The sequence below is a fragment of the Plasmopara halstedii genome, assembly GCF_900000015.1.
Source record: "Plasmopara halstedii genome assembly, contig: Scaffold_2049, whole genome shotgun sequence".
In the NCBI taxonomy this organism is placed as follows: Eukaryota; Oomycota; class Peronosporomycetes; order Peronosporales; family Peronosporaceae; genus Plasmopara; species Plasmopara halstedii.
In genome coordinates, this window is record NW_020188957.1 from 11,973 (window position 1) to 26,671 (window position 14,699).

Below are 14,699 nucleotides of genomic sequence, written 5' to 3' on the forward strand. Positions count from 1 at the left end.
TCCCTTCGATAAGCTCTTTCACGCATCCAAAGAGATGGGTCGATCAAATATCTGAAAGTCCGAGTTGAGATAGAGGAAGTGGGGGTGGAAAGGACGAATTAGTTATTCGTCGAACGACTTTGTTGTTTGTGCACATGATAGCATGATCGTTAGAAGTCCAAACATGTTAGGCGGTAATCGTCGACTCCGGAGGTAAAGGGCAAAAATGTTTATTTTTATAGTGAGCTGGGAGAGCAAGACGTATCAACTACGAAGCTTCCAATAATAATGGAAGATTCAGATAGGACATCACAATGAGCTGAATCGTTTGAAAGCCGGTAGAGATAGAACCGGAAGATGAAATTTGTTCAATTCAGTGATGGCTTAGGTAGTGATACGCTTTTTGTTAGAGGAGGGCTAGACAGTGGTGACTGAGATCAAATTGTTGTTCCATAGAGGCCAAGTGAGTTTGGATCGAACCGGGTTTGGCATTATGAAGGTGTGGGAATACATTACAACTCTAGATGGATAATGCCAGTCCCCAGCACTGTGACAGGTCATTCCAGCAAGAAGTTCCTGCTAGTTGAGAGAGCGAAATAAATAGAAAATGCAAGCCCACTCCCTGGCTGCAAAGAGTGTCATCAAAAAAAGCCTAAGCGAAGCAAACCATTTGTGGGGTGAAGCTAAGTGTTTTTGACGTTGGCGTACTAGTTGATGAATAAGACTAACTTGAAATAATGGAGCAAAAGAAATAAAATAGGGCAAATACAAACCGCCAGTGGATGAGTCATGGGGTACTACTTAGTAAGAAATAAACTTTTTGTCGGAGCGTCATTAGTCGTTTACGATGGTGTGTTATTTAAAACGTTGCGTATGGGAGTATCGAAGAGTAATAGAGTAGTCTTGGGGACAAAGTGAACACCAAGAAAATGACAAAGGGTCGATGATTATTCAAGTGCAAAGCTCGGGCTTGTAAAGTTTTTGCTTTCCATCTATATACAATGCATAGCCTTGAAGAGCGTAGCATGTGCTGCTTAAGTGAGCGACGGTAAGTTATCTAAAACGCCCGCAGCCATGCCTAGAAGAGTACTGTATTTACCGTTTCTTAATACATGAATCTCACAATTGGGAAGGTGGTCTTGAAGAGACCAGCTTGACACCATGGTCGGTATGGAAATACTATCGTTTTTGTACCGATTTAACAATATTCAGTAACGCTGCAAAAAGCTTGCACTCGACCAAGAGATGCCAATACATAACGAAGATAATTGACCAAACCTGTAACGTCATCAGCAAAACTGATAAAATGGTGTTTGGAGCCTCGAAGATTGATGAAGGATGTCTCATTCTGGGTCCTGAGGCGGCTCAAGAAAAGCACAAAGAAGATTAGTCATCTTGTCGGACGCCAGCACCAAAACTAAAGAAATGAGGTCAAGAACCAGTGGTTGAATTTGGACCAAAGTGTCGGTAAAAAGGTGTGGACACAATGCCGAAAGTTGACTTAAAAATCGTTAATGCACGATATCTACAGCTTGTCATTTAAATGGCTCGGCAGGATAAAAAGAGTTTTTTTACGTAATGTGCTTGCAGATCCAGAAATTTAAAATGCATGTCAAATATCTCGACCAGGAACGAAAATGTAATGATCCGCTCTCAACAAAGTGGGTGACACTTGGTGCAGACGAAACGCTTGCGCCTTGGGGTCAAACGTTGTGTCCTGCTTAAGCAAATATAGTGGGTGGTAATAATTGGGATCCGACCGGGGATCTTTTTTAATTAGACAGAAATGTAGGCGCGGCATTGAAATTTCGTCATACGCCCTTTCCCGAATCGGGCAGCTTAAACCAATTTTACTGCCAAGGCCCATTCGCGAGTATCACGCCAGCAAGCCATCTGGTCCCGGCTTTATATAGTGAGGTATTTTGATGGCATAGTAGAAATCGTTAGTTGTAACGGGGTTACACGTACCCTTTTGTGATAGGGTGGGTAACACAAGATGGTGTGACAGTACGTAGGTATATATTACATAAGTTGGTGTAATCACACAATGGTGTGGCGACTCCGTAAGAAGAAGCCACTACGTGGCAGGACTGCCTGTGTAATGCATATTAGTCAGGTTTTACTATATCAACTAGGTACTACTATACTAATTAGTAAAACCTAATGATTTAGATATTAGCGGCTCTGTCACAACTGAAACATCCAGATAGAGTTTCAACTTTTGAACAGAAAAGCGTCTTTCCTTGGCTAAGGATTTAAGTACTCTTGGAGGGAGCGGATTGCGATCCGCTACACTCGTATTGGTACTTATAAATAACGTAAGGTCGGTGACCTTAGCTTAGCTTTTTCTAAGCAAAGGGCTACGGCAGCCCCGCTGCATTAGCCGTATGAGGTGTGACAAGTATAGCAGTGTGGGTTGCGTCCAGCCTCCGGGAAAGGTGCTGAAGAATGTCACAGAGTTGATCGGCGTGATAACCTTGATATTCGGCTGCCAGGTCTCAGGAGTTAGATTGAAATGTTGTTCCACAGTAAGACCGATGGGTGTTTAGTTTGGTCGGAAGTTCCCTGATAATACCTCAAGTGTGCCAACCAAGGAAATGTTCAACTGCAAAGGTGATGCAGCAGGGGCACGAAAGAAATGTTTAAGAGATTGTTCGGCGTGATGTATAACTGCGTCAAATTTTGATAACGAATTCCGTTTATAGATTTGTCACACTTCTTCAAAGTGACGTTGATGAATTGCACAGGGATGAATAGCAAGTGATTGTTCCGATTGGCATATGTCTATGAGAAGCTGCGAAGTTGGTTTGTGGTCAATTGTTTGCGGTGAAGATATTAGCGTCCCATGAGTGATGAAGTAGCTGTTAGACTCGAGAGATTGTGGAGTTCATATCGTGGTCTCGTCTAGTGCAAAGTCCGGTAGCGTGATAACAGATCTTAGAAGTGAGACTGGCGAGGCTTAATTTGCCCGTTCATATTCAGTGAACCACCTTATCCGCTAATAGCGGAATTGTCAACTTGACAAGACAACGTGAGACCTCTCCAATGAATACGAAAGCCTTGAGTAAATCGTGATAAACGGTAGGAGCTATGACGTGAAAATTTTCATCCCACGTTGACATCACTAATTAATTTTTCGTTTTTGAGGGATCCCGTGAGTGTTTTTGTTCAGCAAAGTCTGTCGTGTTCCCATTGTGTGTAGGAGGCTCATCACTAATTAATTTTTCGTTTTTGAGAAATCCAGTGAGTGTTTTAGGAGTTTGTTCTGCTAAGTCTGTCGTGTTCCTGTTGTGTGTAGGAGGATCGGTCGCGTGATGACAGGCCATGACGTACGAAAGTTGACAGTACACATTTGGGAGGCGCATTGCGAGCTGCAAACCAATCAAAAACTATGAGCTCGGTGACTCCAGCGGGAAGATGAGCCAGATCTAAATAAAAACGAGAGCCAAACGTTGCGAACTTGATTGGTCGAGCCAAACGCGGAATAAGTGACTTGACTTAGTTCCGTTGCCTTGTCATGTGAGGCACTAGTGAAACGTACATCCGCGCTGGGTAAGTAGAAGAGCCTGGCGCGCGTCTTTCAATACTTGAGGTTGCGAGTCTGTTGCAACCTCGCTCAACAAATTTGCCGGATGTCTCTTACAGATTACGGTAATGCAGGGGTCCACATTATATAGATTTCTGTAGGTGCCGCGGGGTTGGAAGTCAGTTCTAGCGCGTAAGTGCGTAAAGCATCGAGATACGATAACGCTAAGTCAGCTTCGCTTGCAGCAAGCAGTGAGTCTGTTGGCACTTGGCGCGGGTAAAGCATTCTTCCGGGGGTCGGTACCTTAGGCATCTTGTAGTATACATGTTTTTGATTTTTTGTCGTGATAAAAGTAAGATGAAATTTAATCTCAATCAACAACTGCGCGGGTGGCTGTCTACGGTCATGGTGAAAGCTTAAACTTTGATAGATTTACGAAACAAAGATAAGAGAGTCTCAAATTGAAAGCCTGCGCAACGCAAAGAGTTCCTCAATTCACGGCGTAGTGTAGCTGCTGTGGCTCGCCGAAGAATCTAAAAATCGTGAACCCCTTTCTAATGATTCTTTCGTCCTCTCACTTGGATGCAGTCCGAAAAATATATCAGGAAACGATTAGAAAATCTGGGTAGAGGCGCGACATAGGGTAGGGCAAACGCAAGAGGGAAAGCCAATCGAAATTGGGCGCAATGCGCAGTGCGTTGGGCTGTTATTACCGCGAACTTGAAGCAGGGAGGCAAGAACTCAAGGGTCTTGGCGTGAGGCAGCGACGAGTAAGAAAATGAACTCGAAGTAGCCGAACTCAAGACTGATGTGGATACGGCGAACAAACAGGGCTTGAACGCGGTCGCAAGGGTGGCCTTTTCTTGTGCACTTGCACAGAAGAAGGCAAATTGAGTACTGGTAGGTATGCTGGTACAATTAGCGGCCGAGACGAGGATTAGCCAAATATTAGGTCAAAGATGAAGCACAGCTTTGAGCAGAAAATTTCCTATGTAAGAAATGTTCCAAATAAATTACAAATGACCGCGTAACAATAATCAATACTAAGGTTTTAATTCTAGTTTTAGGACTCCTAAATGCTAAACTTTGCCTGCTTGCCGTCACGAAAGTGTTCGAAGAAGGCCAGCATCTGGTCATCGATCTGCGGTGTCACAATTGACAAAGCATGAACAAAGTGCCTTTTTGCAACATGAACGGCGGCATGGTCTTCCTCAATTGCTTTAAAAGCAGCTTCTCGACACAAAGCTTGAAGTTCTGCACCAGAAAACCGGGCAGTGGCAATTGCCAACTCTTTCAGGCTCACGTCTAATGCTAGTGGTATTTTACGAGTGTGGATCTCAAGGATTTGCTCGCGAGCTGAAATGTCAGGTGGAGACACGTACAATGCACGATCAATACGTCCTGGTCGCATTAAAGCCGGATCCAATAAATCGGGGCGATTTGTTGCGGCTACCACCAAAACGCGCTTTAATGGCTCTAAACCGTCCAGTTCCGTTAGTAATTGACTCAAGACACGGTCCGATGCACCGCTGCTGCCATTTGCTCCACGTGTACTAGCAAGTGCATCAATTTCATCAAAGAAGACCACAGTTGGTGAAGCTGCGCGAGCTTTACGGAAAACGTCACGCACTTGTTGTTCGGATTCGCCGACCCACTTGCTAAAAAGTTCCGGGCCTTTGATAGCAATAAAGTTCATGCTACTCTCTGTCGCTAACGCCTTCGCTGCCAAGGTTTTACTGCAGCCAGGTGGACCATATAATAGCACTCCTTTCGGAGGTCGAATACCCATACGTGTGAAAGCCTCTGGATGCTGAAGCGGCCACTCCACCGCCTCACGTAGAGCTTGCTTAAGTGTGCTTTGCCCACCAATATCGCTCCATAAAACGCGAGGAACTTCGACAGAAATTTCACGTAAAGCACTAGGTCGAATGCTTCGCATAGCTACTTTCAAATCACTGAATGTCACTTCGAAGCTTGGGAAAGACCAATCCTCTGACAAAACAGCTTCAGTTGATATTGCAGCACTCGCAAATGCACGATGGAGCGCAAAAAGTGCTGCCTCCTTGCAAAGAGCGCTAAGATCAGCCCCAACGTATCCATGAGCACTTGAGCTCAACTCTTGCAGCTCTGAGTTTGTAAGTTTATGGGGTAACTTTCTTAGAGCCACACGTAAAATCTCCAAGCGATCGTTAGCTTTCGGAATGCCAATCTCGACTTCTCTATCAAATCTTCCAGGTCGTCTGACGGCAGGGTCAAGAGCATTGGGTCTATTTGTAGCAGCCAAAACCACAACCTGGCGTGATCCGCTTAATCCGTCCATTAAAGTGAGTAACGTTGCCACTAGTCGACGCTCCATATCACCCACGCGTGAATCACGTTTCGGACAAATGGCGTCTACTTCATCGATAAACACAAGTGACGGCGCCTCTCTAGTGGCTTGTGCAAACACGGCCCTTAAATTTGCCTCGCTCTCACCGACAAACTTACTGACAACTTCTGGCCCATTTATCGTGAATACTCGTGCATTTAATTGTTTTGCCAAGACCCTTGCAATTAAAGTTTTGCCCGTTCCAGGCGGTCCGTACAGTAAAACTCCTTTTGGAGTAGGCATGCCATATCTTTCAAAAATCTCTGGATTTTTCAGCGGTTGCTCGATGACTTCACGAATAAGTTTCAGTTCTTCTTTTAATCCGCCAATGTCTGCAAATCCGTCGTGTGTATTCTTCGTAGAACTTGTAAGACTTTCTCTAGTTAATACCGCTTGTTTTTCGTCCCACATCACTGTCAGCGCTGTCTTGGAAGCAGCAATCTTGACAATTCTTTCATTGTGTTCCGTCTCTCCATCCACTTTTTGAATTCGAAAAACAGTGTTTACACCATGAATAGGCAATGAAATAAGCGCATCTTGATGTACTAGCGCCCCATCAATCATGGCTACGATGCAGTGCGTCAGCAGCGTACGTTCCTTGTCCGACAGCTTTTGCTTGTGGCTCGACCCTCGGGACACCAACTGCAGTTCCACACTCTTGGCTACAGTACTACGAGCTAGATATAGTTGTACATTCACTGTTTTAGCTTGTCGCTCGCCTATTGTTGCCTCCCACATAAAATCCAGACCGACACCTCGACGCTTGATTTTATCCATTGGCCATGCCATGCCGCACATTAAAAGTTTAGAAGATTCGTTTTCAGTACAAGCGTGAAGCACCACGTAGACGCCAGATTCGAAATTATAGCATTTCATGTCACGAGGATTTAAATATACTTTTGATACCGTACGGGCCGATCGAGCGCCGGCGCGTACAAATTGCACTTGCCCTTCCATTCTTTCCAATGATTGAAATGGAGACATAAATAATGCTTGTCATGAAGGAATTACACGGATATTTTACTTAACATATACATAGAAATTGTATGCTCAACAGATAAAAAGAATTTATTTTACTTGATATGTCACTTCAAAAAATAGAAAACACTAGCTTGGAGAAAGAGTTCGTGAGTGATCCCTGACCAATCGGTGAGAAATTGAAAGCACGTTTGAAGAACTTGCCAAAGTCGATTCTTGCCTTTTATTGGTTGGACGTATCGAGAATTCTCACAGTTGCAGCTTCCTTCGGCTGCAGAGGTCAAAATAGTAATGTCGACGTCTTGAGTCCTCAATGTATCTGACGGATATTTGAGATGATCCGACACGAACAAAAGCTCGTTAGATAATTTTTGGTCTTCAATATTCTGATTGAAATGGTGATGAACGTTTTGAGTTTCTTCAAACACTTTGTTTTCAATGGTGTTGTCTGCCTTTGCGGTTCCGTTTCTGCTACTGTTAATGGTTGACGCAGGACTTGAACACTCATAATCTGCTTGTGGTCTTCCACCTGTCCTTAGGAGGTCACAAGTGGCAAGAGGTTTACGTCCAGACTCCAACGCTGCTTTCACAAGACTTGTCCATTGTTGATACACCTGAGCATCAGGTGCTCGGAACCAAATTTGCTTTGTGTGCCAGCCATACTTCAGTGTAAATTCTAGTCTGCATGTCATCTGCTTAGTCACTGGCAATAATCTAACAGGATGGATGCATGGATCGAGAGGAATGCGAATCTCGCCGCCAAGAATCTTTGACCGTCGTATCAGCAACACTGGCAGAGCTTGGCGATAGTCTAGGCGATGGTACGTCAACTGAACCGGTGTCTTCGACCTATACAATATGAGGGTGTAAGAGGGCTATAAAAAGTGAAGAAATTATACGAACCAGAGAAGACGACACTTTCGCACTTGTAATGTGCCTGAGAAAACGGGAGGTTGTGTGTCCATTAAAGCAAGAGAAACAATTGCTTGAAAAAAGCGAGAACTGGTCTTGCTTACAAAACATTTAATTCTGTGATCGCATCGAGTCTTTGAAATAAATCGCGAATCCGTGGATCGATAAATCCTGTACTTCTGTTTTTTATGACAGAAAAGAAGAATCAACCTCGGCTACCCTGATGCTGGAGATGAGCTAGTTTGTCCATCTTTGCCATTGATAAAACAGCTTCTTTTTTTTCAAAGCACAATGTCGTTAAAAACATTGCAATAATTTAATTATTGTAAGGTGCGTTTTTTTTACATGTAGACTTAACAGCGCGTTAGTCATACAAGACCAAAGACAATAATTTTAATGGACAGCCTTAGGTTTTACCACACACAGTTAGTACCTAACATATAAAATCTGTCGTATTTTTGCTCTGATACAATGCACATTAACAAGGCAAGTATAACGAATAGCTTACTTAAGTTTTTTAGGACTTGGAAATCTTCGCTTTTATATCAAGGAAAACAATTACTTTCCAGAAAAAGTTCCAGTAAATCTCGGGGCAACTCTCAGACCACACGATACTCACGCCGTAGAACTTGGTATTAGTGCAGGGCTTTCTCAGGTCGTCATGATGCTTCGTCTGACTAGACTTCAGATGTCACCATACAGGCAAACCTCTTGGCAATCCAACCGTTGCATTTTTAAGTGGTACTTCCCTTAAGAACACGAACAGCTCCGGCATTTTCGAATTCTCTCTTAAGATGGCTCAACACAAGCAAAGACAAGGTACAAGTCGCTCTCGCGTTTCACAGCGCTCACTGCATCGTTTAGGGGTAGCCACGCTCTCTATGTCGCTCCGCAGTCGTCGGGCAGAACTCCCTGTAGTTGATTTAGGGCTGCCTCAACTGGATCATTATCACGATCAAGCTGAGAAAGCGTTATCCGAAACCATCGCAGCCTATCAAATGCAACAACAACATATTAATCAGGCAAAATGGAAATGCCTTCGGTCACGATCTGGTGTCCAATTATTTCGAGATCGTCAGCTCACACGTACAAGGCAAGTTCCTGTACTTTGTGTTGGAATTCTGCGTGGCAGTTTCGACGATATCATGGAGGGAATCTATTGTCAAAATACAGAGGAAATGCTCTTGATGAATGCCATCAAATGTCCAAAATTAGCAGAAAGCGCAGTGCTTTACAATGTTCAACGGCAAACAATGTGTGAATCTTACGCTTTTACTGGCATCAAGTGGACGACCATTAAATTGTCCGTAGCAAGTAATCGAGATTTTTGCTACTTTGACAAGATGGGAATGGTGCGTCATACATCAGGAAACCGGATGGCATACCATGTCATGCAGTCAGTGGATATACCAGAGTATCCAGAAAAAGCCACGCATAAACGTTTGCAAGCGTCATTGTGCTACGTTTTCGAGGAACTCGAGAATGATTTGGTTAGTGTCTACATGCAGGGCAAGATAGACAATGCTGCACTATCATACTTTGCAATGCCAGCAGTCTTAGATTTGCTGATGGAGATTACAAATGCGATGGAGTGCACTCGAGCCAAAAAACTGGCAGAAATGATGGCTGTCGCACCTCCTGGACACTGGAAACGACGATCTACTCGCAAATGTTGCGACGTATGTCGAAATAGTCCACTGTTCTTTGAAAGTCTACAAAAGTGTGCAGGCTGTCACTTTCAATATGTTTGCAAGAAATGTCGACTGAAAGAGAATGTTCTCGCACGAGACACAACATCAAGCTCACACTTAATGCGAGCTGAATTTTGTCGCGTATGCATTGCACAAATGGATGCAACGTCTATCGAGGAATTACGAGCGAAATCTGGAGCTTTTAGTGTAGCTGGACAGCGCATGGCAGACAAGAATGCCGCTTTTTGCAAAGTCGATGACGCCGAAGAAGTGGATATACCAGGCAGCGATCGTTCTTTAACGGCTTTTACTTTAAAAATCACAGCGCAGATGCAAGACGTTAGTAGACGCAGCGACATCTGCGCTTCATTGGAGAAAGTATCAATTTCTGACGAAGAAGATGAGATACTGGGTGAGGATCGAGACGTGCTTAACTCAATTGGAAAGAAATGCAGTCGATACGTGTCACTTGACAAGGAACCCACCGATGCGTCAAGATGCAGTTCACGTTCGACTACGTCAACTGCATCTTCCTCGCTTTACCATGACGATATTGAGTCGGAACAGTATCGGACTTCAATTTTTACACGGCTATTACAAATGTCGAATCAAGTAGAAGCAACGTTTCATCTCACGCAAGAGCAGTCGCTTTTAGCACACACAGTCTTTAAGCGCACCCGTCGATGCACTCGTGACTTTCGATAGTTTGCTTTAATCAATCAATAACGAAATTGAAAGGATTTGATCGTAATCTTTTCTTTCTCCATCACACTGAATCATGTTACTTTAAACTTTATATTGTTTAAAATATCAACTGGTACTAGGTTTGTTGCCTTCCTCGAAAGTAGCTACCGGAGACCCCCCAGCCTGCGACCTCGAGTCTGTCGGGAATTAGGGCCACACTTACCACGAAGGTGCGAAAAAGCCTGAGAAAGTTGATGGTCGTGAAACTTTGTGATGCTAATTCCGTCACGCAGACGCCAGCAGAGACAAGGAAAGCCATCAGCGGCCGCGACATCCCTGAGTTCAATTCCGCACCTCCGGCAAAGAAAAGAAAGCGACGTGACAAAATGCCACGTATCTGGCTTCGTCTTGAACTGTTTGAACTTGGGATTGTGCCGATACCGTCCAAATACGCGGCCTCGTTGACGCTTAACAATGTCAAAAAGGCTCTTAACGTGCTGCATAACAAGCTTCAGGCAGCTAATCGAGATCCTGCGGACGTGGCATCTATAGATGATGCTGTTATGCTCGATGTAGAAGGATGTTTCACAGAGAGTGACAACTTTAGCTATATCACGTTTGCGGTGTGGAAAGATGCGGTGGAGAACGTATTTCAGTGGAGAGAGCAGGATTACAAAGCCTTTTGGCTGCTTTTGGTACAATTTCATCGTATGATTCACGTAAAGAAAGAGGTGATTGATGCTACGGTACCACTAGATAGTGAACAGTGTTTTGAGCGAGAAGAGGTACCTGTGTACAAGGTAGCCATCTTTCTTTTTATACAGACAGTCAAGCCGCATTCGTGGAGGACAAAGTACTCGTTGGATTCATTTAATGCAGTGTGGTATCGCGGACATGCCGAGAGTTTAGCAGCAGCTGCGGCATTGGAAGCAGCGGGCGCTGTGGCTGCAGCGACAGCTACAAAGTCACCGATTCTAAGCGCTAATGGATCTCCATCAATTCGAGGCTGCACCAGTCCACCACCTCCACAATCCCCACACACGGTGGGTATGGCAGACCGTTCGACTGCCGATTCATATTATCTATCTTTTGTGCGTGAGAAGCTGGAAGATTTATTTGGACTGCTTTATCCATCGGTTGACCTTAAAGATGAGTCTCCGACAGTCATGAGTGCAGATCAAATTGATCTTCTGGGTTTTTTACTATGTTTGGGAGATGTCAGTCTTGTCGACAAAAATCTCAAGCTGAGTTCGTGTTATCCGATGTGGGAACAGTCATGTAGGGCCGATGTTACGGCTGATACAGCTCACGAATATCCACCACAAGTGGAAAATGGAGCTAAATTGTGCCGATTTTACAAAACTCACTTGTCGCTAAACGAGAAATTGTATCCGCCTGTAGGGTTCTCAAAACCTTATCCCTCAGCAGCTCAAACTAATGTTTCAGCACATTCACCCCCTGCTTTTTCACTAAATGGTTAGGCACTTCTATTTTTGAGCTCACCATTAAATTGTACTGATGAATGTTTTTCTTTGCTTGAAGATGACTTCTCACTGGATGGAAGTGCTGAGGGACCTGCTCCAGATGAAGGGACAACGGGTCGGTCTATTGTTTTGTCACAACTCATTAAAGCTACTGTGATCAAGCGTGCCGAAGAGTTCGCGGTTTTCGAAGACAGTGGTCAGCGACCGGATGTCATGATATTTTCCTGTCAAGACTCTTATATTTACCTACTGGGACTTATTCGATATCCTTTCAATCTTTTGTACTCATTACTCGCTAACTTCTACGGTGACTAAGTTCAAAGTGATCCTTAACTTTTGTGCTTGTTTGATTTACACAAATGTGACGATTTCAGCTTGCAAGAACTGCCGAATAATTACAGCACCGAACACAGGAATCCTAACGATGGAGCGATGTGAAAATGTGCAGGTTACTTCACTTTCTGGTCTAATTCGCATCAGGTAGGAAAGTGTTACCTCTCCATTCAAAGCGTATTGAGCAGCCTGATATGGTTAAAGTGATGTGTTACCTGTGTGATTTTATTGTAAAGCAATTGCTTGGACGCCCGACTTAATGTATACACGCTGCTTCCGATGATTGTCAGTGGCGAAAATGTTGGCGTGGTTCTAGGACCGTACAATACAAAGTTTTCTGGCTTAAAACAGCAGCTTTCTACAGCTCCATTTTTGTTTCATGCGGAGTCACAAGGCAGCTGGAACAATTTTCTGGACCTGGATAGCGACAAGGGTACAAAATTTGAAACATGCTTTTTATCCAGCATTTTGGTACTTAGGCTCATTTTGTTTCTCGGCATGGTAGACAGTATGTCGGACACAGACGCAGCTCCTGTTTCTCTTCAGGTGCCCGAGACCTTTCGCGAAGTGTGCGTTCCTGTAAAGTTTGCAGTAGGTGCGGGCTCTGCCGAACGACCATTTCCGATTCCCTCCGAGTATGCTGCCACAGTGAAAAAGCACCATGAGACGGTGGAGTCTTTGCGTCAGTTAGTGACTAGCGATGAGTTCGATCTGACAAAAAAGCGTACGATGGAGATGGTGATCCAGCTCAAGTTCAAGGACTGGCTGTCATCTTCGGGTAATGTTCGACAAGTTTTGGATTTAGTGCATCTCGACCGCATCGCTAATGATCCTGCAAGCAAATAAATGCAGCTTTATGGAAACGAGTAAAAATAATAACGCGATTGCGTGATACTGATGTTTATACTTCAGCTTCGAGATTTTCTCGTTGTCGCTCATATGTCGTTGTATTGTTCTCTTTCAACCTGGTTTTTGGAACTCAGAAAAATATAAATTAGTCTCCTATTGTTAACATGTGAAAAATTTTCGTGTGTTTCAGCTGCTGTTCAAATGCAATATTTCACAATAAACTACAAAGTTTTTCACTTTCACTCCATCACCATCAAGATCAAATTTCAATTCGTGTTGTTTCCAGGGACTTGTAAATTTTTAAAGTAGGACAACATTTCAAGTGCGACAAAATGATAAGCGGAGCACTTACTTATTATGATATTAAACATATTTAAACTAACTTTAAATGACTGTCATATTATCCAATATTAAGAAAGCAATGGTTTCACCTCCATTTAAAAGACATGGCCGTTTGCTGATGAGGAACTTTCACTCTTTTACACGCGGCAACTTACTTGTATTTTTACAAGCTTACTTAAATGCTGGCACATTCATGCGAAGAAACATCCCCTATACAAGATCGACCCAATTCATGCAAATCATCTGGTCTTTATCACTCCTAGCTGAGTCTCTAGTTCTCAATTTGCTTTCTTCTACACAAGTGTTCAGAAAAGAGCCATTCTTGCGACAGTGTTCAGACCAGTCTGTACATCGTCCACAAACGCACCCACAGTCAGTCTTCGCCTTCCGCCACTTCGACTCGTTCGTCGTGCCGACCTCGCCTCGATTCCTCAGCTCTACCCTTGCGATTTTTGCTGTTTAACTTGCGCTCTGCACGCTGTGCTTCAGCCCCCCCTCGCTACTACTCTACTGAGGAAATCGCGCCTTTTTCCTGGACTATTACCCCCGTATCCTGATATCTAAGTGCATATAGCATTCAGATTGAGAGGACTTAAGAACTACATCTCAAGGGGTTTACGGGCTTAATTATCTAGAATTAGGACTGCAGCCGCGATACGTCGTGTATTAAGGTGCACTCTACGTTGCGTGGCTTACAGTTAAACTCTCGCAAATCTGTGCGGTAAAAGTCCCTCAGAATTTGAGTTTGCACTTTGACTGCAGTCAGTCACCCGCGAATACTCTAACAGAGTTTTCAGCTTTCTGCTTTTAGTAAGCACTCCATAGTTCAAGGAAAAAAACTACATACTACACTACTTTGAAAAAAAATGCCTAGTGACTACTCGTACATATTTTCCACGCCAAGTTCCAACGGATTCGCTTCTTGCTGCCAGCGAAGCTGGGCTCGCTTCGCCAAACATCGATGCACTGCGATGCAATGCGCTTCAACTGGTCCCCACACCAGTTGCGCTATCAGAACTACACCGTACGTGGATACCCTGCCCCACAGTGATCCGCAAGAAACATCAGGCGGATTTGCTGGACGAACTGGCGACCGACTCCAAATTTGGAACGACGCGTGCCAAGCACGTCTTCTACAGAATTTTGTTATAATTCCTAACGCAGGAGTCCGATTTATCTGCGCATCCCCCAATACGAACTTTCCATTTCTCTAAATACGGTTCTCGTTACTATGTGGATTGAGTTCGAATTCCAGACGAAGTCACTGATCGTACTATTTTCGACTGGTTTGACTCGCATGGCGCACCTCCCACATGTATTCTACCGACATACATGCGCAACGGTCTGCCTTCTCGCGTACGCACAGTATATTTCGCGCAAGATCAGGCTCCTAAAATTTTGGTTCCATCACCAAACGAGCCTTTACGGGAATTTTTTCTCGCATCCTCGGATGATGGCATGGTTACCCTCCGTTCATGCTTTATTAACCACAAGGTGGCACGTCACAATCGTGTGACCCCCCATCCATCCGGCAACGCCTTGAACAAGAGGCA

General features: G+C 44.2%; 5 protein-coding genes across 5 annotated transcripts; 2 read left to right on the top strand and 3 right to left on the bottom strand.

Annotated features, from left to right (window-relative positions):
- Nucleotides 1-1,465: 1,465 nt before the first annotated feature.
- On the top strand, nt 1,466-1,704 carry PHALS_02529 (uncharacterized protein; the record flags this gene model as incomplete). The annotated part of the gene is made up of 2 exons (XM_024716927.1): nt 1,466-1,489; nt 1,570-1,704. 2 exons carry the CDS (start codon nt 1,466-1,468, stop codon nt 1,702-1,704), a joined length of 159 nt encoding a protein of 52 aa, XP_024582476.1.
- A 1,403-nt stretch (nt 1,705-3,107) lies between these two features.
- PHALS_02530 (uncharacterized protein) lies at nt 3,108-3,817 on the bottom strand (the record flags this gene model as incomplete). Its single annotated transcript, XM_024716928.1, has 3 exons — nt 3,108-3,350; nt 3,440-3,545; nt 3,630-3,817. The coding sequence occupies 3 exons, from the start codon at nt 3,815-3,817 to the stop codon at nt 3,108-3,110; spliced, it is 537 nt and encodes a 178-aa protein (XP_024582477.1).
- A 760-nt stretch (nt 3,818-4,577) lies between these two features.
- On the bottom strand, nt 4,578-6,830 carry PHALS_02531 (spermatogenesis-associated protein 5; the record flags this gene model as incomplete). Its single annotated transcript, XM_024716929.1, has 1 exon — nt 4,578-6,830. The coding sequence occupies one exon, from the start codon at nt 6,828-6,830 to the stop codon at nt 4,578-4,580; it is 2,253 nt and encodes a 750-aa protein (XP_024582478.1).
- A 2,186-nt stretch (nt 6,831-9,016) lies between these two features.
- Nucleotides 9,017-12,801, top strand: PHALS_02532 (hypothetical protein F441_05699; the record flags this gene model as incomplete). Its single annotated transcript, XM_024716930.1, has 7 exons — nt 9,017-10,066; nt 10,303-10,368; nt 10,432-11,614; nt 11,681-11,929; nt 11,997-12,102; nt 12,192-12,388; nt 12,461-12,801. 7 exons carry the CDS (start codon nt 9,017-9,019, stop codon nt 12,799-12,801), a joined length of 3,192 nt encoding a protein of 1,063 aa, XP_024582479.1.
- Nucleotides 12,802-14,023: 1,222 nt separating this feature from the next.
- PHALS_02533 (uncharacterized protein) lies at nt 14,024-14,352 on the bottom strand (the record flags this gene model as incomplete). Its single annotated transcript, XM_024716931.1, has 3 exons — nt 14,024-14,183; nt 14,234-14,279; nt 14,346-14,352. The coding sequence occupies 3 exons, from the start codon at nt 14,350-14,352 to the stop codon at nt 14,024-14,026; spliced, it is 213 nt and encodes a 70-aa protein (XP_024582480.1).
- Nucleotides 14,353-14,699: the final 347 nt, after the last annotated feature.